Source organism: Pseudochaenichthys georgianus, chromosome 22 (genome assembly GCF_902827115.2).
Source record: "Pseudochaenichthys georgianus chromosome 22, fPseGeo1.2, whole genome shotgun sequence".
Taxonomy (NCBI): Eukaryota; Metazoa; Chordata; class Actinopteri; order Perciformes; family Channichthyidae; genus Pseudochaenichthys; species Pseudochaenichthys georgianus.
In genome coordinates this window covers 5,450,782-5,472,833 of record NC_047524.1, presented here as the reverse complement: position 1 = coordinate 5,472,833, position 22,052 = coordinate 5,450,782, and the positions used below count along the sequence as shown (strand labels likewise).

Here is a 22,052-nt window from a genome sequence, read left to right as displayed (position 1 = left end):
GTTCCCATCCACAGGGTGCAGCCTCTGGAAAAAGAAAGAAAGAGGGAAAGTAGTTACTATTGTGCGGCGGCTCTTTCACCAAACAGCCTCAGTAATCACCTGTCAAAAGAAACGGAAGGAATCTCCTCCTAATGACCCAGAGGCTTCAGAGATGAGCCCTAAAGTCTGACCCTGATGTCTTGTTTTGTAAGCTAAGAAACACAGAGAGAGAGAGAGTAAAGAGGAAGGGGGAGGCAGGGGAGGTAAACTGCAGTAGTCTTGCAAACATCTGCAGTTGCAAGAGGGGCCTTGTTTTGAGTTCCCAGGGTATCCTATACTCACTGCAGCTGCAAATACACATAAGTTCATAAACACCAACAGAGGTGGATTTTAAGCAGGACAGTTACTTAAACTCTGAAAGCACTATAACATACTATGGCTTGGCAATAAGTCAATATCAAATTAATATCGTCATATGATGTCTTTCCCTGGTTTTAAAGGCTTTACAGTGAAGTGGTGTCATTTTCAAATTCCCCAGACTGTTCGCTTTTTCCCACTTAGACATTATATTCACATTACTGAAGATTACTTATCAAAGAATTCATTGTGAAAGCACACAATAGTCAACCGTTCATTGTCGTCGCAGTATCAACATTGTGATATTTGATGATCTCCATATCGGCCAGCTCCTAATAGTGGAGCAGGAGGTGTGTTCGAGGCCAATCAGGTCTCCGTTAGGTAAAAGGTCAGCACGATTACCGAGAGCCGCACCTCTCATTCGCCTGTTAGGAAAACAATTAGGGCGGAAAATCACGCCTGTCTCCCTAAACGCTGCGTCTCCTGTCGCCTGAGTCAGCAGAGAAGGAGAGAGCAGAGAAAAACAAAGAGCTTCTCCAGAGAGATGCAGGGGGGGGTGCATCAGACTGCTGCTGTCCCGAAAGACAAGCACTGGGTTGATTATTACTGTCTGATTACCGGGTTTCTGCACAGGATTAAAAAAGCCTTATTTTCTATGAGCAACAAATGACACATCTTTAATTGATGGTTTTAAATTGCATGCAGCTTAGTCACCGTTTTATATTGCATCAATAAATGTATTTCTGCTTATATTATCTAATTTGACATGAGATTACAATAAGGAAGGTTGCAATTAAACTAAGCGTGCTAAAGATCAAATACAATTGGTGCTTTCCCCCAAAATATAAAGTTATGTGTCATTTTAAAATGTAAATAGAATTTAGAAATGTAAAACATATCTTGAACATTCTTGGGAATTTGTTGAAAAGGTAAACTCACTAACAATTATAATTTGTATTGAGTCATACAATACATTCTTGAAATATAGTCAGAGTTAAAAGCCATCAGGTAATATTTCAATAAAACTTACAGTAAACTTCTAAGGGTAAACACACATGTGATTACAAACACAACAGCCATTATAATAGTTAAAAGCCAATAGGATTGATAATTATTTGGGTTTTGCATTTGTCTTACCCGAATTACAACCAGCATCCTCCGCTGGTGCTGCATGTGGCTGCTTGTCAACGTGCGTTTCCTCACACATCACACAGATCATGAGAAAAGATAACACTTGTAGACAGGAAGTTTATATAAATCAAGTCCAAGTACATACACAAAGCAGCATTTTACAATAAAGATTAAAAAATAAACAATATGGAATACAAATCTCCATATTTTACATTAAGACTTGTATGTGTATATAAAGTATTAACTTGTTTTATTACAAAAACTACATTCATCATTTAACTACATTACAATGTTTTCAATACAGGCTTTTGTGGTGAAAAACAATCACATTGTCATTGGATGATTTCCATGAGATATACATTTGTTTTAAAACGTATTGCAGTTCACAGTTCGAGTTTACAAGAAAGGTTTTTAGATGTAAGGCAAGGCAAGGCAAGTTTATTTATATAGCACTTTTCAACACAAGGCAATTTAAAGTGCTTTACAAAAAATGAAAGACATTAAGAAAATGCCATTTAAAATCAGTCATTAAAAAAAAAAAAAAAAAAAAAAAATACATGGATAAAAGTTACAGTGCAGTCTAAGATATGAATAGTTCAATTAAAAGCAGCGACAAAAAGAAAAGTCTTCAGCCTGGATTTAAAAGTAGTCAGAGTTGCAGCGGACCTGCAGGTTTCTGGGAGTTTGTTCCAGATATTTGGAGCATAATAACTGAACGCTGCTTCTCTATGTTTAGTTCTGACTCTGGGGACAGAAAGCTGACCAGTCCCTGAAGACCTGAGAGATCTGGATGGTTCATCATTTAGCAGGAGGTCAGAAATGTATTTTGGGCCTAAAACATTCAGTGCTTTATAAACCAGCAGCAGTATTTTGAAATCTAATCTTTGACACACAGGAAGCCAGTGTAAAGACTTCAGAACAGGAGTGATGTGATCCACTTTCTTAGTGTAAAGGCCCGTCCACACTACAGCGTCGACAACTCCAAACTGCCCATTCACTTTGAATGGGGTGACGTCACGTTGCCTCGCTTTTTCACCGAACTGAATTGTGGGTAGCAGAGCGGTCCGTCTCCGCCGTCTCCGGCGTCAGAAGATGAACAATGTTCAACTTCTGACGCCGGAGTAGCCAGCGCCAGCCAATCAAATCCCGTTTCGGAAAATCTGACAGCTCAAGCTAATTGACTCTGCAGACCGTTTACATGCATAAAAACCTTCATAACACACAAGGGGACGAGCAATAACCGGAAAAGCATGACATGTCACCTTTAAGTAGGATTCAAAGCAATTTAGAACTGTTTCCCAAAGTCCCACCCAGTTTTCCAGTCGGTCTAGTATATGTTGTGATCAACAGTGTCAAACGCAGCACTGAGATCTAATAATACTAACACTGAAGTTCTGCCACTGTCTGTGTTTAAGTGGATGTCATTAAAGACCTTTACAAGAGCAGTCTCAGTGCTGTGGTTTGGACGAAAGCCTGACTGGAACACATCGAAACAACTATTTAAATGCAAGAAATTACTCAACTGTTTTTTACCTAGAAATGGCAGGTTTGATATGGGCCTGTAATTGTTCATTACTGAAGCATCTAGATTATTCTTTTTTTAAGAGCGGTTTAATGACTGCAGTTTTCAGGGCCTGTGGAAAAATACCTGAGTGAAGAGATTTGTTTACTATATGAAGTAGTTCTGAGGCCATGCAAGGCAAAACATCTTTGAAAAATCCTGTTGGAATAATATCAAGGCAGCAGGAGGAGGATTTCAGAAGTTGTATAATGTCCTCTAGGTTTTTATCATTAATCTGATGGAATTGTGTCATGATGTCTGAATTGATGTTAAGTGGACACAGAGACAACACATTTGCTGTACCTGATGCAGAGGCACTGACTGCTTGTCTGATTTTCTGAATGTTGTCAGTGAAAAAGGAGGCAAAATCATTGCACGCCCTGGTGGATAGAAATTCAGAGGCTACTGACACTGCGGGGTTAGTTAGTCTGTCGATGGTAGCAAACAAGGCACGTGCGTTGTTTTTGTTTTTGGTAATGATGTCAGAGAAGAACGATTGTCGTGCGCTTTTCAATTCCAAATTATAAAGGCCAAGTCTCTCTTTATACATTTCAAAGTGAACCTGGAGATTTGTTTTTCGCCACCTGCGTTCCGCTTTTCGACATTCTCTTTTTTCTGTTTGTAGACGCACTATACCAAAATCAGGCAGAGCAATTTTTCCAGTTGGCTGAAACCATTAAATAGGAGTTTCGCAACATAGGTGTCAGCACCCCTACAAGGGGTCGCGAGAAGAATGTGATGGGTTGCAAAATGATTGCCCAGGTAAAGAAATCAGAAAAAAACAAAATGAAGTTCATATTTTGGACTTTACAATTATCTTTTTTCTTGTGCAATATTTTTGATTTTCCCTCTAGACATGCAACCTGTCACCAGGTCGTAAGACTGGCGTTAGCTTTATATAAAAAGCAAGAGAAGTTCGGTCGTTTCATTATAAACAAGAACAAAAAACTATTTAAAAGGAAATGCATTTCAGACATTTTTCCTGATTTCATTTACAGTATTTACATTTACAATCCAGAACACATGGTCGGCTCGGACTGGAGTACAGTAGTACATTTACTCAAATGATGTACAATTTGGAGGTACTTTACTCCTGCACTTCAGAGGGACTTGACAATATGATGATTCAGATTCTCATCATGCAGGAATTCACTTACTACTTTACTTTGAGTATTTGGTTCATCACTATCTAATCCACTAATTATTCTACTAAGTTTTTTCTAAGTTAACCTCAAAATGTCTTTTACAGGTAAGAAGAAACCAGGCAAGCTAATAGAAAATTGTTTTTGATAGTTGCTATTCGAGTTACTCCATAAATATATTTTGTGGCTCAGTCACATGATGTTATTTTGTTGGTCGGTGTGCATGTCTTAACAGGGATAGTAATTCCTAAAAGGTGTTGATATGTGTTATTTATTATATATTGTCTTGGCAAAAACAACGTGTATCCTTTCTGTAAACATATGCCTACTTTTCACAGGATAACGCAGCCAAGTTTTTTGCATAATTCAGTCTTCTTACGTTATTCCTATATTTAGATATCTGGCAGAGCAGATCACTCACAGGCCTTTATTGTATGTCACAACCTTACAATCTGTTGCCATGGCGATCTCTGGCTCTAGCTGATTGACGCTGATCTGTGGGAATCAAAGCAGGGAAAAAAAGGTCATCAGTGCAAATAGAAATGCGTTTAAATAGCAGTCAGACATAAAACGCTAACATACAGTATGTGTAGATGTATCCATAAAACGCTAACATACAGTATGTGTAGATGCATCCATAAAACGCTAACATACAGTATGTGTAGATGCATCCATAAAACTCTACATGCAGTATGTGTAGATGCATCCATAAAACTCTACATGCAATTTGTAACAGTTTCATAAATATATTCTTAAAGGCTTCAAATGTTCTGTATTTACAGCTAATGTGTAAAACGAGCCAATTTGGCAGAGGAAAGTCTAATTTGAGGTTTGCGGCTCCTAATATTTGAACCAGAGACAGATGGCTGTTGGAGTTGGAGGCAGAATCCTAATCAGACATCTTGGTAGGTGTGAAATGGGGAAGTGGGACAAATTGAGTAGGCAGGGGGTCCAGGGGAACAGGGCATTCATGTTGCTTTTTAGGGAGTTTTTTTTCACCTGCTATCTTAGCGAAAGTGCAAAAAAAAAAAGGGACATGTGAGAGAAAAACAGGCCCCTTTCGTGGAGCGGGAGGCAGCTTTTCACAGGACTGTCAGCAACACATATGTCTGAAGTTTTGTGCCATATGGCTGTCTGAGATATTTCCAGTGGTAATTAATTCCTAAACATTTTAAAGCCAGGGCTGCTTGTCTTGTGTCAGCGAGTCATTTGGCAAAGACAAGACAAACAGATAGAGACGTGGAGTGAAAAACAAAACGCCATTTAATGAGTAGTGTGACACATACTGAGGCAATAAGGCTCAAGTTAGATCTCAACCTGCATGGCTTCGATGAATGGAGGCAGTAGAGACTGTGGGCAGATCATAACAGAGCGGGTTAAGCCTCCGAGGGATACGCCTCATTAGCAGAGCCTCTGTAAAACTCAATGGGGGACGATAAAGAGGTCAGGAGACCCCGCTCATCAACATCAGTCATGGCAGGCATGAGGATTGTTCTCGGTTGCTGTTCCCTCCTTCCAGAAATGTCCTCATATCAGACCGTAAAACACAGAATGATAAGACCTTAAAAAACTCCCCTTTCCTGATAAACTCCTTCCGCCACCTGAAGGCTAGCCTATTTGGCCACTTTCCTTTTGATAGTTTGTTTATTTCTATTCCATTTCATTGCATCTTGTTTTTTCATATGGATTATTTTATTGTTAAGTGTCTTTGAGATGAAGTTCTATATAACAAAAATGTATTATTATCATTATTATGAGCATAGCAGCTATTTAATACACAGAGAATGTGAAGAAGCAAGAATTGGTGTTGAAAAACAACTTCAAAAACACAATCTATTATATGTTAGGGCAAAGACATATTCCTTTGCATAGGATGAAGTTATTTTGGGATGACGTACCTGTGACATCTGTGGGAAGAGGCTGATGGCGAGAGGCAGAGCGAGGCCGAAGGCGGCGAGGCACACCAGGCTGTGGACAGGGAGGACGAGCCGCCGGCGCCTCTGCAGGAGAGGAAGCCTGCAGGGGGAAAACATCGACACTTTTTCATCTCACAGTTCATATAGAGAGAAACACAATAACTCATTACATGGTTAAGTGACAGCAGTGGAATACAATGTATACTGGATTTGTTTAGCAATACCACAAACATCTCAAAATGTTTAAAAGCAGTACAGTAAAGCTTAAGTAAATAGTGGCAATTTGTCCTATTTGCCAAAACCAATTTTCTGAATCAGATGTGGCCAATTAGACAGATGGATAGAGATAGGTACTTTATTGATCCAAATTTGGGACATGTTTGCGTTGCAGCAGCATAAAAAACAAAAGGCAATGTACATGAGAGAAATTAAGACACAAGATAAACAGTCCAAAATATTTCAGAAATACAAATAAAATATCATAAAAAATTCAAAAAAGTTAAAGGTGGGGTAGGTACGTTTGAGAAACCGGCTCGAGATACACTTTTTGTTATATTCCATGGAATGCTCTTAACATCCCGATAGCAATGAATATCTGAAGTGCCTCGACAACAAATCCATACAAAAATGTCATCTGTGGAAGCCGTAGTACTGTAAAAAGCACGACCAATCATTTTAGCAGGCCGGCTAAAGTAACTGGACGGCCTAGCTGCCTGTCAGCCTTCCATCTGTGAACAAACTTATCTCGGGCCCTCATTGGTCATGTGCGCGTTCGTGTGTGTTGGAGGAGGGGCTCTGTAAGGAAGTGGCAGATTTTTTCCGGCTGTGTATTTTCAAATTCTAGCGCACTCAAGCTGGTTTCTCCAAAATTACCTACCCCACCTTTAAAGAATATAAAATAACAATTAAAAAAAACATATACATGTGGAAAATATACATGTGGAAATACACATTTCCAGTAACAAATATAATGAAGGATATTTTTGTGCAAGAATTGATACCAAAAACATCTCAAAATGTTTGAAAGCAGTACAGTTAAGCGTAAGTAAACAGAGGCAATTTGTCCTATTTGCCTAAAACTATTTTTGGAATCAGATTACTGGCAGAAAACATCTTTAATGAAGTGCAAATCTATACAAATGGTGCACCTCATTTGAGCAAAGACGCAGAAATATTAACCTTCAATGTCTAAATCAAAGATCTGTATTTTATTCAGGATCTCTGTGCAGCTCAGCAGACTCAGGAACATCACATCCACTATGTCTTCATTTGATCATCAACCTATAGTGAGAAAGATGGTACATGTAGAGGCTCAATTTCGAAGTGTGAATGGTACATTTACTGACGACCAGAAGGTGAACAGGAAGTTATTTTAAGTTAGCTGTTCAATTAAAGCTTCAATAGCATCTTTCTATTCACATTACCCTGTTGTGTTTGTATTTGAAAATAATGCTTCAGTGATAAAAACAGCATTTCTAAGTTTGACATTCGTTTACAGTCAATCTTTGCTTTTGAAATTCTGAAAGGTGATTGCTTTGTTGTGTTAACCGAAATAATCTAAGATAAATGTATTGTAACAGTTGGAAAACCCTTTTGTCAATCTTAACAAAAACACTTATTTTTAATGGCGTATTAAAGACCTATCTCCAGAAATACATTTTCTCGCCAAAATGCCTCCTCGCTTCCCCTCCGTACGATAATCCCCTCTTCAGCGTAGGACAGTGAACTCAGCAGGAGCTCGAGAGAGAGAGCCGCTCCCTCTCTCCTCCACCAGCGACGCCTCTCCCCCTAACGAGGAGAGCTGCCGCTTAATGAGGGAGCTCATTAACACATATGGCTTCCATGCTTTAATTAGGCTACACACACACACACACACACACACACACACACACACACACACCTTAGAACTGGGGTTACAAAGAGAAAAGTCAATGGGAGAAAAGTTGTGAGAGTCACAAGTAAACCTTAAAATCACTGGAAAGAAGGGAAATTATCCCAAATTGACGACACAGTTGTGAATGACTGAATAACCTGGAGAGTGGCCATGTTCTGGTCGATGTTTTAACCCGGGGTTGAACTGTTTACATGAACCTCTGACAGCGCGACGCAGAATCGCTGTCGCAGCGAGAAGACCAATTAATGGAATATCCCAGATGACTCATGCTGTGCCAAAGAGAGAAACAACAATATGTCGGAGGTTCGCAATTGTTTTTCAGCCAAAGACCTTTAAAAGATAGAACATATTTTGGAGACAACCTCAGGTCCCTTTGGAATAATTTGACTTAGCCTTATGTAAAAGAACGAAGAAGTGTATTAGAAAGACATTAGCGATGTATTTAATTGTACTTTTATTGCATTAGCTGCAGGCTTTATATATACAGTACACACATTGCAGCTGTACCTCAAACAATTATTTGGAGTGCATTTTAACACATGCATTTCACAGAAGCAAGAAAGCACACACTATTGAAGACTGACAAAAAGGATTTCACAAAATGATCATTTAAATATATCAATCAGAAAATGTCTGGGACAAAACACTACTTTTATGAATTCAGAAAGCATCAGTAGTCGCTTAGGTTCTACTTAGGACAATTTTATTTTCCTGATTTAAAGAATGTATAATTCAATATATTTGCATTAGGGGCCTAAATACATTTGAACTAAATAAAGAATAAAGAATGTTGTGTATTCTGAACAAACACCTTTGGTTGAGTTACTTTCTAGTCCTGCTGCGCCTGCTGTTCTGAGAGGTATGTTAACAGGAACAATATTGGGTTTCTAATTTCAACACTAAACAAACACGGCGAGGTGATGATGAACACGCAGCGGAATTATATAAAGTGTTTCAGTTTCAGCAGCGGGAGAAGCTTGTGTTTTAATTCTGCTGTGGTACAGATTTGTTTTTCTCCAATAGCTGAACATTTCAAATGTACAGCTTTTGTACTTAGATTGTATTGAAGTCTATAAGGAACTGCCCTGACTTTTTACCTCAGTGAACAGTTTCCTGACGAGTTTATTGCCGCAATCACTAGTTTCATGTCTTATTCAATACAGTACATTCAGATATACATGTATTTTCAGTTCTTGAAGTTAACTTTGAACATTTGGACCAACTAAGACCTCCAGCGTTTGGTTGTATTTCTGGTTGGAAAACAACAACATGGCCACGGCGTTAAACCAAGATGATGACAGCAAGAATGCCAAAGTTTAGGCTTGAATGCAATTAATTCAACTTAATTCAAATGAAAAAGGTATACTTTTTGCAACACTTTTTCCTTGTACTGTATGTGCAGTTTTTCTACACATCACAGTATAAGCCAAAGGATACTCAGCACAGGTAGCCTGTTCGGAAAATACTGAATGTACTCTTCTAATATCAGAGTAGCACATGATAAAGGCCCTACGTAGCTGTGTACGTAACTTAGCCTAAAACTCACAAATACATATTTAAAAATACGTATTGTTCTGGAGCCTCTCGCAGCTAGCAAAGCACGTGCAGGACAGAACCGGCTGTCACCAAAATGTGCTCTCAGCGGAGTCATCCATCATGGAGGGGCCTCGCAGGGTCTCTGTCCCCTTGTTCTCGCTCCATTGAGAGCCAGTGGAGGCGAGCTGACAGAGGATAGCTGAGCCTCAGTCCACCTCATACACTCTGCTCACTCTCACACACTCTCCCTCTCTCACTCTCTTTTCCCGTGCAGTCATGCAGCTGCCAGGAATCCCAAACACACCTGGGCCGCCCGCCTGCTCGCAGCGGTCGGGACAAGTGCTGTCAGGGATTTACAAAGATGGCCGCATTCCTCAGGCAGGCCATTGATCACCAAACATCCGTATAAACACATTGCATCATTAAGACATCATTACAGTCACTTCACACAACGCTGGCATCCCATTGAGGGAGAAGGTTCATGGATTTCAATGGAAGGTCGTAGGAGTAGAGGAATCTGAAACTGATGCTGTTGCTAATAATTCACTATAAAATGATGATTTGATTAGCGATAATGTTTTTAATACCAGGTCAAGTACCATAACAATAGCGCTTTTATTTTGTAAGGATCATAGTGTATTCAAGTCCACTAGTTGTAATCCTATAGATTATTTTCTATAACACTTACTGCACTTAAAGTAAACAATCAATACTTTACATGGATTATTACTGTGATTATTATGTGTTATAAATATGAAATAACAGTTATGGGAATTATAATACAATATGTTCCTTAAAAAATGACTTTAAGTGACCCGCATTTATCAAGGATTTTTTTTTATTATGCGTTTATCTTTTTTAAAGCATCATGAATAGTTTTGCGCGCCTATAACTTTAATTATTCAGTGCAATAAGCACAGTTTGTTTGTAATGCATTATAAAAATTGGCATTATAGAGCCAATTTATCTCTTAGGAGAAGCCAAAAAAGCTGATATTAATAAAACATCCTCTTACTTCTCCAGTGCAGCCATGATGATGGGAGGCAGCATCAGAATTGGCATCGGCATGACAACTCTGGTCAGAGCTGTTTCTAAAAGTGCCTGTCACAAACAAAAGAAGACATAAAGACATTAAATAAGAAAGCCAGAAAGAAAAATCAACTATTTAAAAAAAAAAAGACAGACATTACATCAACTCCATATAAAAGCTGCACATGAAGAGTTGACGTTGGATAAAAAGTAACCTACGTGTTTGGCAGCCACTTTTGAGGTTCCCACCACGTTCCCGTTGTCGTCGAGCACGCTGATGCCCTCCGACAGCTCCGAGTGCCTCATGAGAACCACGTTACAGACGTTTGCAGTGGCTGTAGAGAAGCGAGAAGGTTTTTAAATATTAAAAGAGATATCAGACATCTATGGATTCGACATATATGAGTCCAAAAGTGAAATGAATTGTCTTTTCATCACTGTGACTCTGGTTTAAAGGTCTCCTATTGTTATGCATATATTATAGGTTTCCGATATATAAAAAACATGTCTCTGAAGTGTTTTGCTCAAAATACCAATCAGATCATGCATTTTAGCCATGCCTCATACCCCTATATTTCAGCCCTGTTACTAAAGTGCTGATTCTGGGTCAGTAACTTCAAACCCGAGCTGCTGCTGGGTTATTTCTGAAACAGTATGGAGCTCCAACGCTTTCTCTCTTACGGGTTTACCACAAGGTGAGTTCCTTTTTTTATGACCTGCTTTTTTATACATATTCTCTCCAGTACAGCGTTAGCTCTGAGTGTTAGCGTGCTTGCTAATGTAAACAAAGACCATATTACGTCCAAAACACGTCGCGCATTGTTTCTGATAAAGTGACGTTTCTGATAGGGGACGATAGGTTGGGTGGGTGGAACGTTTCCATTCCGATATGTCTTCATGACCGCAGCAAATCTGGATCAGCTCTGTTGTTCCCCCGTTTTTAGAGATGTGGGTACGTAGGAAAAGAGAGAGGGTTGACACTTTGTGAGTCTCCTGACACCGGGGACACATATTTATGTATAAAAGACATCAAAAAGTGTATTTTGCATAATAAGTGACCTTTAAAGATCAGGCAGCCTGTGAAGTAACAGTGCAGAAGGGAGAGGTTCAGGGGGGGGGGACTCCTTCTGGTGGGCACTTAGGGATTTTAGTCCCAAAAACCTATACAACACACTACAGGCAAGGGGAAACCCAAATAAGTATATAGGGCCCCTTTAATTATATACAATAATAATACTGTGATCAAAGTGGTACACCTGTCATTAAGTGTCCTTCTGTTAGACACTGAATGCTTTAATGACTAAAAAACCCAAATCAGCACATCACAGCCATGTCATAATCCACAAAACGTAATGCTACGCCCGTGTGGTGTGTGTGTGTGTGTGTGTGTGTGTGTGTGTGTGTGTGTGTGTGTGTGTGTGTGTGTGTGTGTGTGTGTGTGTGTGTGTGTGTGTGTGTGTGTGTGTGTGTGTGTGTGTGTGTGTGTGTGTGTGTGTGTGTCAAATAACCAACAAACACCATGACCAAGGTCGACAAACAGCCATGTCGTTACCCTGCGATTTATTCACGAAAGCCACAATGAACACAAATGTATGTTAATATAGACAGACCTTTCTCCTTGACTCTAATAGGAATAAGAAAAAGTCATTTTAGAGAGTTTAGTGGTGGCGCCGCAAGCCTTTTTAATTTAAGACAACAGCGTTCAGAGTTATCTGTACTGACGGCTGCAGGGCGCGCAGGGCGCTTTGTGAGGGGAATTCAATTGACTGAGCAAATAGCTCTTTCTACCTACAAGGGATTTTTATTATCCAGACCAATTAACAGAGGGACAGATAGCGGGAATTTGGCGTGGAATAAGAAAAAAAACACAGCAACAGGATCAAATTCTCAAAAAAACGTTTGCATGTAAATTGATAAAAGGCATCAAAGTAATTATAAAATAAATGATTGGAACGTCTGCACAGCCCAATCCTGAAATATTTGGCTCGTATTTGTAATTATCTGAAATAATTACATTTATGTACATTCTAATTGTCATCTAATAACTAGCGGTGGCAGTGCACTATAGAGCTTTTCACATAATTACTTGATAATTAATAATAATTAAATATTGATGAATATTTTCAAAAAAATTAATTATCCCAATATGTTTTTTTTGCCAGTCTTTCCCTCCAGTTAAAGTCTTCATAATCTAATTGAATGACAGGCCTCTACTTGATTAGGTTATTACAAATAAATGTAGCCTTAAGTAAGCAAACAAAATGAAGCAGGTGAAAATTCAAACAGCACTTTACTTTCGCTCGCTTCAATTAACCATTTTAATTACCTTATATATGAGCCAAGCATAACAACGGCAGCAACAACAATGAACAAAACATAAATCAGGTAAATGAGGCCTTGCCATAGACGCCACTTTAGGGGTAATTATCCAATTTGTTTGCCGCAGCAGAGTTCTAACAAGCAGCCAATTACCAGGCAAAGGCTGCGCTGTAGAAACCTGTTGATTTAATTAAAAGAGCCGCCATGTTATAAGGGGAGGGGGAGAGTGAGGGGCAAACCATTTAATTATGAACCAGCAGCATTCTGGGACATTGGTCTTTCCCCCTGGGTGTGTGTTTGCGGGGGAGAGTGGCATGAAAATCAGCTTTGTGGCTCCACACACGTCTGAAGGAGCACGCTCACAACACCTCCGTATCCCGCAGAGAGAACACATTGAGGGGACCAGAAACAAACCAGAAGTGGTTTGACTCAAAAAAAGCCATTTATGATGGTCACATAGGTGTTTTAAAGGTGTTATTAATATTAAAAGTTAAGAGTCTTATCATTCTGTAACGAAAGCTGCACGGATTATTCATCAAATAAAACAATCAAGAACTATTTCAATAGACAATTTATCAATTAATAACAAATATTTTGCAGTGCAGAAAATGCACATGGAACATAAAGCATAACATAAAAAACGGACTTAATCAATTAATGAAATACGGGGAAAATAAATGTACATATTTTCCACTTAAACCCGCCTGTACACCCACTTACGTCTGGAAACACTGTCCTACTCTCGTCAGTGAGAACAATACTCGACATAATCTACATTGCAAACTCGACATATGTACAAAAAATGCTTGCACATGCATTCCATTGAATAACAACCTGAGTGAATGCTCTTGAATTTTTTTATATAAGACTGCAATGGACCTTTACTCTTTTATGAACTTCTGTGTTCCACACCAAAGAGACCCTTACACTTATTACCAAACTATTTTTGAAATATTGACCCCTGACCCTATCCATCCCATAGTTGTTTCCCTGAGCCCTTTGAACTCACCCACTGCTGGGAAGGGGATGAACCTCTGCACCAGCAGCCTGGTGGTCGGGCTGAAGCGGCTCGATTTCTGGATCAACACGTTCAACCCCACCTGAAGAAAAACAAGGCACAAATTATACAGACAATACTACACACACAGTGAATATTTACAATGAATCGAAAGGTGTCAACAATGGTATATACAATAAAATACAAATTATAAACATTTTAATTGAATATATAAAATGATGAGTAAGCTAGGAAATCTCTGCAGCACTACTGAACTTCAATCAGAATATTTTGACATATTTTTGCCCTATACAAATTACGCCTAGTGCTAATTGGCTGTTAGATGTATACAGCTCTGAAGGGACAAAAATGCCTGGCACTGTTCATAAACAACCAAAAACACTTATATTTTATATTCTATTTCACCACTACAGGGCTGTCGTCAAAAGTCTATGAGCTCTCAGATAACACACTCGGCGGGGGGTCGTCACCAGAGCGGACCTTTAATTGGAGAGCTCCTGCCCCCCCCACACGGCCGTCGGTCCGCCCTCCAGACACCCCACGATTTTGTTCTGTGCTCGCTGCCGTGCAGAAGCCTGAGGGCAGCAGCCGGATGAGCGCCCAGCGGGGTCAGTAATTGGCTCGGTTTGAGCCCTGTGTCCACACTGAAGGCTGTGTGAGGCAGGTGTGTGAACGTGTGTCATAGGCTTTTGACATGGGAGTCTTTAAAATACATAAAGGTAGGGGAAAAGGAGTTCAAAGAGTTGAACTGCTAAGGGTACTATGATGGCTGGTATTCAGAGGGTGAGGCTGATATTCTACTTTTGACCATTTGACCATTTTCCTGTCATAAAAATTCAAATGATTGAGCGCTTCAACAACCAGTAAACCTTTGAACTCTGCACTGAAGCCTATATTTATGACCATTAATTCATTGAATTACTTTACATTTAATTTAGCTGACCTTTTATCCAAAGCCACTAACAGTAAGTGTAATAAACAATGATCGAAACTCAGGACAACAAGAAAAATGCAATTTGTTTCCGCTTCAAATAAACAAAATGTGCTTTTACAAATAATGCCCCTCCTGCAATTTGGATTCAAGTACAATTGTCTATGAAAACCTGATTAATCGCTTATCCCTGCTTAGCAGTGAATGTGTAGCACAACTAGACAAATAGTCTGCAAATGAAAATAATCTCATGATATTTTAGAGACTTTATAGACATAAAGAAATATCCAGTTTGATATGCAGCTGATAAAAGTCCATCATAATGCTGATTTATTTGTATGCCCATGGTTTAAATGCAAAAAGGATCAATAAGTGGCTCAGGTAGTGTGTGTGTTGAGATCCAGCCAGGCATTGTGGGAACTCACAGCGATGGAGACTGCGCTGGTCACCGCTCCGAGGTATCCCTGGAAGAATTTAGAGGCTGGAGCCGGCTGAAGTGGAAAATAAGTGAGATTAAAATATGAAAGCATTTTATGCAACTTGTGCACACGTTTTTATATGAAGATAGTACAGTATCGGTCTAAATGGGACTGAGTCACTTAACTGATACAGTACCTTCGAGGCGTTGCGGTTGGAGTAGTTCACACAGGCATTGTGACTCTGGTTTAACCCCTGTAAGGGAAGAAGGGAGGCATATAGAAAGAAGAAGAAGTGAGTTCATTTTAAGTAAATGTACTAATATTACGGTGGATTTAAAGTACAAAATACAACACAAAGACATTCGACCGCATGCATGTTCAGGAAAATGTCCCATCACTGTTTGGCAAGACACAGAGGTTCATCTCCTTTTCGGATTAGCAGTGGAATTTATATACGTTTCTATAAATAAAAAGAACACACACTTCTTGATAACCTCCAAATGGTGACCTTTTGTTTCATGCGTTTAGCATAAGCTTGACAACTCGTGTGTTCAAAGTGGATGTTTTATTATATATCAGTTTTTAGGATGTAATTTGTGTTCCATTGTTGGCGCTTCTGTCTACTGTTGCGTCTTCCTGTCAGGTGTTTGTTTTGCTCAACCTGTCACTGAATTACTTTTACTTCGTCGTGACAGGACTGCAGCGGGAAATTGTATGCCTAGAAAATACTGGAACATTTACAGTAATGTTGATTAATGTGTTGTCTTATTAAATGAGTTACATGAAACTAAAATGTCCGGCAGTGGCTCAGCCGTAGGGTCGCTGGTTCAAGTCGACCTTACAGACAGATTTAAAATATGGAGAGTGGACTTGTACTTTGAGAGGTCTCAGTTCAACTCCTGGGCCTGTCATGGTGCCCTTGAGCAAGGCACCGGACACCCCCCACCCCTCCTAGTACTAGGATGGGTTAAAAGCAGAGACAAAATGTCACTGTGTGTGATGTGTGCATGACAATGGGTGACAAATAAAGAGGGGTTCATCTTCAAATTGTATCTAAAATTGGTCTTGATTATATTATTTAACTCTGAGTTTTTCAGGTGATGATGTGGTTCTTACCTGCCAGAAGATCGTGGACACTAACGTTTGATTTGGGAGAAGGAGGCCAACAACCTACACAAAGATAAAAACCCTTTTACAAATAGATTATCAGAAAACAGAGCCTGAATGATATATTGGAGGATCAATCTGAGTCCAAACAAGATAATATCATTGTATGACATGTGTCGCTAAAATTCATTGTAGCCTTCATTAAAATACATATATGCAAAAAAGTCTTACCACTGGTGTGCCAAATGGGATAAAACCTGTTAAAAGAGAAACATTTAACTCAGACATTATAGACATTATAATAAATATCCCTATTGTCAATACTAAGTACTGTGAAGAAGCAAACACCTTGTTGTTAGTGCGAACTATCAAAGACACACAGTTTAAAGTAACCACAATACAGTCTTAATGTAATGCATGACAGAGAAATGCTTCGACATGAATTTAGTGAGGGATTCTTAATGCATTGTTTAAGTGTTTTTAGTCACAAGATCTGAATGCTGCTATTAACCAATGCATTTATCCTCCTACCAAGAAAGTTATTCAAAAATATTCCAAAAGAGGGAAAATGATCAATGCGAGTTGGAGAAACACCAGTCTAGTCTGCACAGGAAGGCAGGCCAAAAAGATTCTGCAGCTTACTCCCATTGGTCCTCACATATTAATAGTCGGTGTCTCCTCCTCCCTCATTTGTCCACCCCCCCCCACCCCTCCCTCACTTAAAAGTCCCTTTGCTAAAATGGTGCTTTGAGTCTGAACCAAAATATTTGCTCCTTCAGAGAAGCTCGAGAACTTCTCGGTCACCGTGGGAGAGAGGTTTTAATCAGCGCCCAGCTGAGTGTGACCTTTTTCTGGCCTGAGACAACCTGAAGAGCCCCGTGGAGCCGTGACACTTTCCCAGAGAGAACGACGCCTGCATGTTGGACCACGTAACAAGCCCCTCCATCTCACTTCCCTTTAGACTCCCACACCAAGCCGCTGTACCTGACATTCGAAAGGGCATGAGGATCTTCTCCCCCGTGTCAGGGTGGATGATGGCCTGTGAGAGGAAGTATAATGACCCGGATAATTAGTACAGGGATAGTTCAGATCAAATGAATTAGGAACAGAGATTTGCTGTGGGATGAAAAGAATGAGGGAAAGTTTTAACTGTTTGAAAAACTATTTAATTAATACAATGAAATTACTTACTTTGCTGTATGTTTTTAATCAGGTAAGTGTTGCGCTTAAAGGTGCGGTAGGTAATTCACTTCAGAAACACTTTTTGTTATATCCCATGGAATGCTTTTAACATCCCGATAGCAATGAATATATTAAATGCTTTGACAATAAATACATAAAAAAACGTCATCTGTGGAAGCCGTGGCGCTGCAAAAAGCACGACCAATCATCTGAGCCGGCCCGGCTAAAGTAACTGGATGGCCTACCTGCCTGTCAGCCTTCCATCTGTGCACAGACTTATCTCGTGCCCTCATTGGTCATGTGCGCGTTCGTGTGTGTTGGAGGAGGGGCTCTGTGAGGAAGTCTGAAGGAAGGGGCAGATTTTTTTCGGCTGCGTACTTTCAAATCCTAGCTGGTTTCTCCATTCTTACCTACCCTACCTTTAACTGTAAAGACTGCAGTATGTGTTGTTTAAATCCACTGAAACCATACCATAACAACTAGAGATGATAAAAGATAGTGATCCGTGTTGGTGAATGAGACAAAAAGTAAATAAAAGAGAGACAAATCTTACCTGCTTTATTTTTTGAGCTTGCCAAAGCTGAAGAGAGACATAACATATTTTCAATGAGATGATGATGGACTAAACAGCCTCACACGTTTTTCTGTTAGTAACTGCCCATTTAACTTAATTTAAATTAATCCTTAAACATGTGTTTACCCTTAAAAGAGATGGTAGATAACCCACATAACAGCCAAAGACTATGGCTAAACATACACACATTCAAATAAGTAGCGTACACAAGCTTTTATTTATTTATCGTGTACACCAGAAAGACTGCAGCTCCAAACTGCTGAATGTATATATAGTTAGACAATTAAATATAAAATGTCAAACAGAAGATGGCAGCATTTACATCACTATATTGAAGATATTAAAAAGGGAGCTATTTCGAACAACATTTCCCTTGCTATCCTTGCTTTTCTGACGTGTAAATGCTTCACTTCACCTGTTTTAACACACAATGAACAGTTCAATGTGAACTTAGGTTTTGTGTGTGTGTACCTGAGCATCAGTAACTCCTGGAGGCAGAGTTCCTTGTTTAAAACGGTCGAGCAGCTCCACACACTCCTGCAGACGTCTCTAATTTGAACACATTGATAATAAATCAGTCAAATACAAAGTTAAATGAGCACAGCTTACCCTGGATGTTTTTTTATATTCCACTTTTCAAGCCACACAGTTCAAAGCACAAGATAATTGTGCTTCACTAAAACTCTCATGCTGATTTCCAGTTGACAAATGAGTTTCCTAAAGAGTAATGAACAGCTTTCTGTGGTGTGATCAGTGTCTAATTCGGAGCAAAATACAAGGTCATGTGGCCCAATTTGTTCTAATGAGCTTGCCTGCATGTGTGTGTGTTCCCGTTTCTTTCACTGCGTGTGTGTGTGTGTGTGTGTGTGTGTGTGTGTGTGTGTGTGTGTGTGTGTGTGTGTGTGTGTGTGTGTGTGTGTGTGTGTGTGTGTGTGTGTGTGTGTGTGTGTGTGTGTGTGTGTGTGTGTGTGTTAGGTGTACACTTTTGCATGTGCGCATATGAGGTCATGTGTGTGTGATTGCACAGCGATCCTTGTTCCACTCTCGTCATTAGGGGCAAGTTGAGGCTACGCCTGGCCCAGCATGGTGCATGGTGTGTGTGAGAACATACACACTCTCCTCCCTCACAGCTGCCCCACATGTCCACACCTCATCACATCCCAGGAGCTACTGCTGCTATTACTGTCACCAAAGAGCCCTCTAACAGCTTCATTACCCAGAGGTACCGGAGCACTGATGACTCTATGAACAAAAATTACCAAAACACAACAAGGAAATAATACCATAATGGTCTGTGGCCGAGAAGGTTGAACATGTTTTTCCTTGAGTTTGATAATACATTAGTCGTCTAACAATGATTTTCATAACAAGGTCAAGGACATTAATTAAGAACTGTGATTAGCAAGTCAACTTCAATGCCTTTGACATTTGTTTCCAGTAAGTGCAGGCTATGTGTTGTTTCACATAACATTATTGTGCTTACACTGTGGAATAGATTACTCTAGGTTTCAGGAACACTTCAATCGTGAACCTGGGTTACCTTGTATTATAAGAAAACGTAGTTTTGCTCGCATGCTTCCACGTAGAAAAAAAAAAGAAGAAAAAACTCTTAATGAAATTCATGTGTTTCGCATCTGCTTTTACTTCAATCATCAAGCATTTTCTTTGTGCTTTGACTCTTTGTACAATGTGGAGGCATTGCAGGAAAAACTTTAAATATTTCATTTTGTGGGTGAAGTATTCCTTTAAATGAAAGCTCAAATAAAAACTGAAAATGAGACTGAACTCCTGAATTACCTTACTATAACACAGAAAACTCGCCAACAAAACCTCAGCTCTTACAGTCACCTGCAATCAACAGAACTGTATAACCAATGAGGCGTCATTTCATGAACATGGGTGGATTTGCACATGTCGAAGAAGCACTGCCTCAGTCTTGCTACAATAAAAACAAAATGCAAACAAAATATACGTGTAAAAAAAGCAGAACTCTGACAAAGATACATTCCTTAGACTACAAGAGATACCGGGGCGGCTGCCATTAAAAAGCGCATGATATTCCTGTCAGCTCAAGTACCTCTGAAACGAAGAGTGTGCTGGGGTCGATCACATCCAGGAAGTGCCTGAACCGCCCAGAAAATGTGTTCTAAGAGAAGAAGAAATACATCATAGAAACATTATCTTGTGTATTGTTTGCATCTTTAACGTGTTATCATTATAGGTCAGGATAAGAAAATGCCTAAAATCTTAATTTCTATCTGCTGTACAAATCAAATGAATCTAGACTTTTGCTCGAAAGAAGGCAGACAAATCTGATTCTGTGTTGTTCCTTAAAGCAACCAGAGGCAGAGATGTTCCAGCTGTTTCCGAATAAACATTGAAGTGTGGCAGATGTTTTAACACACCAGGTGGAGCCACCTCATTAATCCCTCCGACAGACTGTTTCCGATCTGCATCTGTTAGGGACCCCGAATCCACTCACACCACATGTACAATTAATTTCTATAATTGTCAAAGTGCCAGGAAAAACCTTTCGATCATGTATTCATAACTGAGCATAAGGAATCATTTCTGAGATACAGGAATACACCACGCAGCGTTGAAAGGCGACCATCACTCCCTAACTTCAGTTTAATTACACTAACAGCTAATTTAGATGAAAATCTGGTATCTGACTCACGCTTTGTGACTTTCTGAACATATGGATGGTTACTAGAATACCGCATGGGGGAGTGATTTTTAAATATCTCTAATTCAATTATTAGAAATGAGAAGCAGTGTACGAGAGAGGGGTTATTTTACTTGTACTTATTGGTGTTGCAATTTATTCTGTGAGATTTCCCAACAGGTATTTGTTCACATAATCTACTATTACATTATTTCGGTCTGATTTTAGTACTTTCATTTAGGGCTGCACAATATGAGGAAAATATGTAATGTGTAATAACATTGAATATCACATTATAACTTCTGCTCAATAAAAATATATTAAAAGTGTACCTTTCTGCTGCTATACTAGTATACTGCTAAAACACAAAAACAAACTCTTTTGGAACAAATTAAACACAAATTCCACCATTAAAAAAAAAATCATAAGTAACATTTTAGTGTAGAAAAGTATCTCAACATGTTTTCAACCAGTACATGAGTAGCTACAGATTTTTTGTTATATTTCACCATTGCATAATGTGTATGTACAATAAGATCTAATGTAAATGAGTCAAATATACCAAACAAAGATAAGATAAGATGGTACTTTATTGCCTAGTCAATGAAGAGGATTCTGAATGAAAACATACTGTGTTGTTGAATACTCCATTGTGGCCCCATAACATGTAGGGTAACAAATTGTTAGCTTAGTTGTTGGCCATCAAAATGGTAAGCTATCACTTTTGCTTTCTAGCTAACTGTATTTTATAGTGAATTTGTAATGATTGCATTACTCCTCGCGTTGCGTTCAAGGGTCAAAAGTGGATCCGGATCACTGCTGGACTTTCAACTTAGTTGACCAAGACACAATAATATGGACAAAGTGCAAGAGTTATAATACAAGTTTACTTTATTAACTTACTTCTAGAATGACTGTCTCAAACTACTAAACCATGTTTGCTAATGTTGACAGTGCAACTTAGCTAGCTGATTTAATGCTAAAGCAGAGGAAAACTATGCTTTTACACTCAAATATGTAAAAGTCTGTTAACGCAGAGGTAAACTATTTAATGTATCGAATATGACATTTAACTGCCAGGTGCACAAACGACGTAAAGTGCATGTGGTAAACTAGAATCGTGTTAAAAATAAATGTACCTGGTCGAAACGAGGCTTGCCATGTTGAAATGTCTCATATTCAGACATGTTGCAGTTTTAACACAAGTGTATCTTTTTCTTCTTCTTTTCGATAATAATTAAGACAGTTTCACCAACACTTCATGAACCTGGAGCTGCTGCAGGGCTGCC

General features: G+C 39.2%; 1 protein-coding gene across 2 annotated transcripts; it reads right to left on the bottom strand.

Moving 5' to 3' along the window:
• Positions 1 to 1,570: 1,570 nt before the first annotated feature.
• On the bottom strand, positions 1,571 to 22,052 carry sfxn5a (sideroflexin 5a). Of its 2 annotated transcripts, XM_034110880.2 has the most exons (14): positions 21,903 to 22,052; positions 20,173 to 20,241; positions 18,567 to 18,644; positions 18,075 to 18,101; positions 17,324 to 17,378; positions 16,571 to 16,596; positions 16,349 to 16,402; positions 15,429 to 15,485; positions 15,239 to 15,304; positions 13,874 to 13,964; positions 10,765 to 10,880; positions 10,532 to 10,617; positions 6,069 to 6,186; positions 1,571 to 4,665 (listed from the first exon to the last, which is right to left on the bottom strand). In XM_034110880.2, exons 1-14 carry the CDS (start codon positions 21,948 to 21,950, stop codon positions 4,588 to 4,590), a joined length of 969 nt encoding a protein of 322 aa, XP_033966771.1. In that variant the 5' UTR covers positions 21,951 to 22,052; the 3' UTR covers positions 1,571 to 4,587. The 2 variants fall into 2 exon arrangements, with proteins under 2 accessions (XP_033966771.1, XP_033966772.1); XM_034110881.2 differs by lacking the exons at positions 1,571 to 4,665; positions 6,069 to 6,186 and adding an exon at positions 6,454 to 7,367.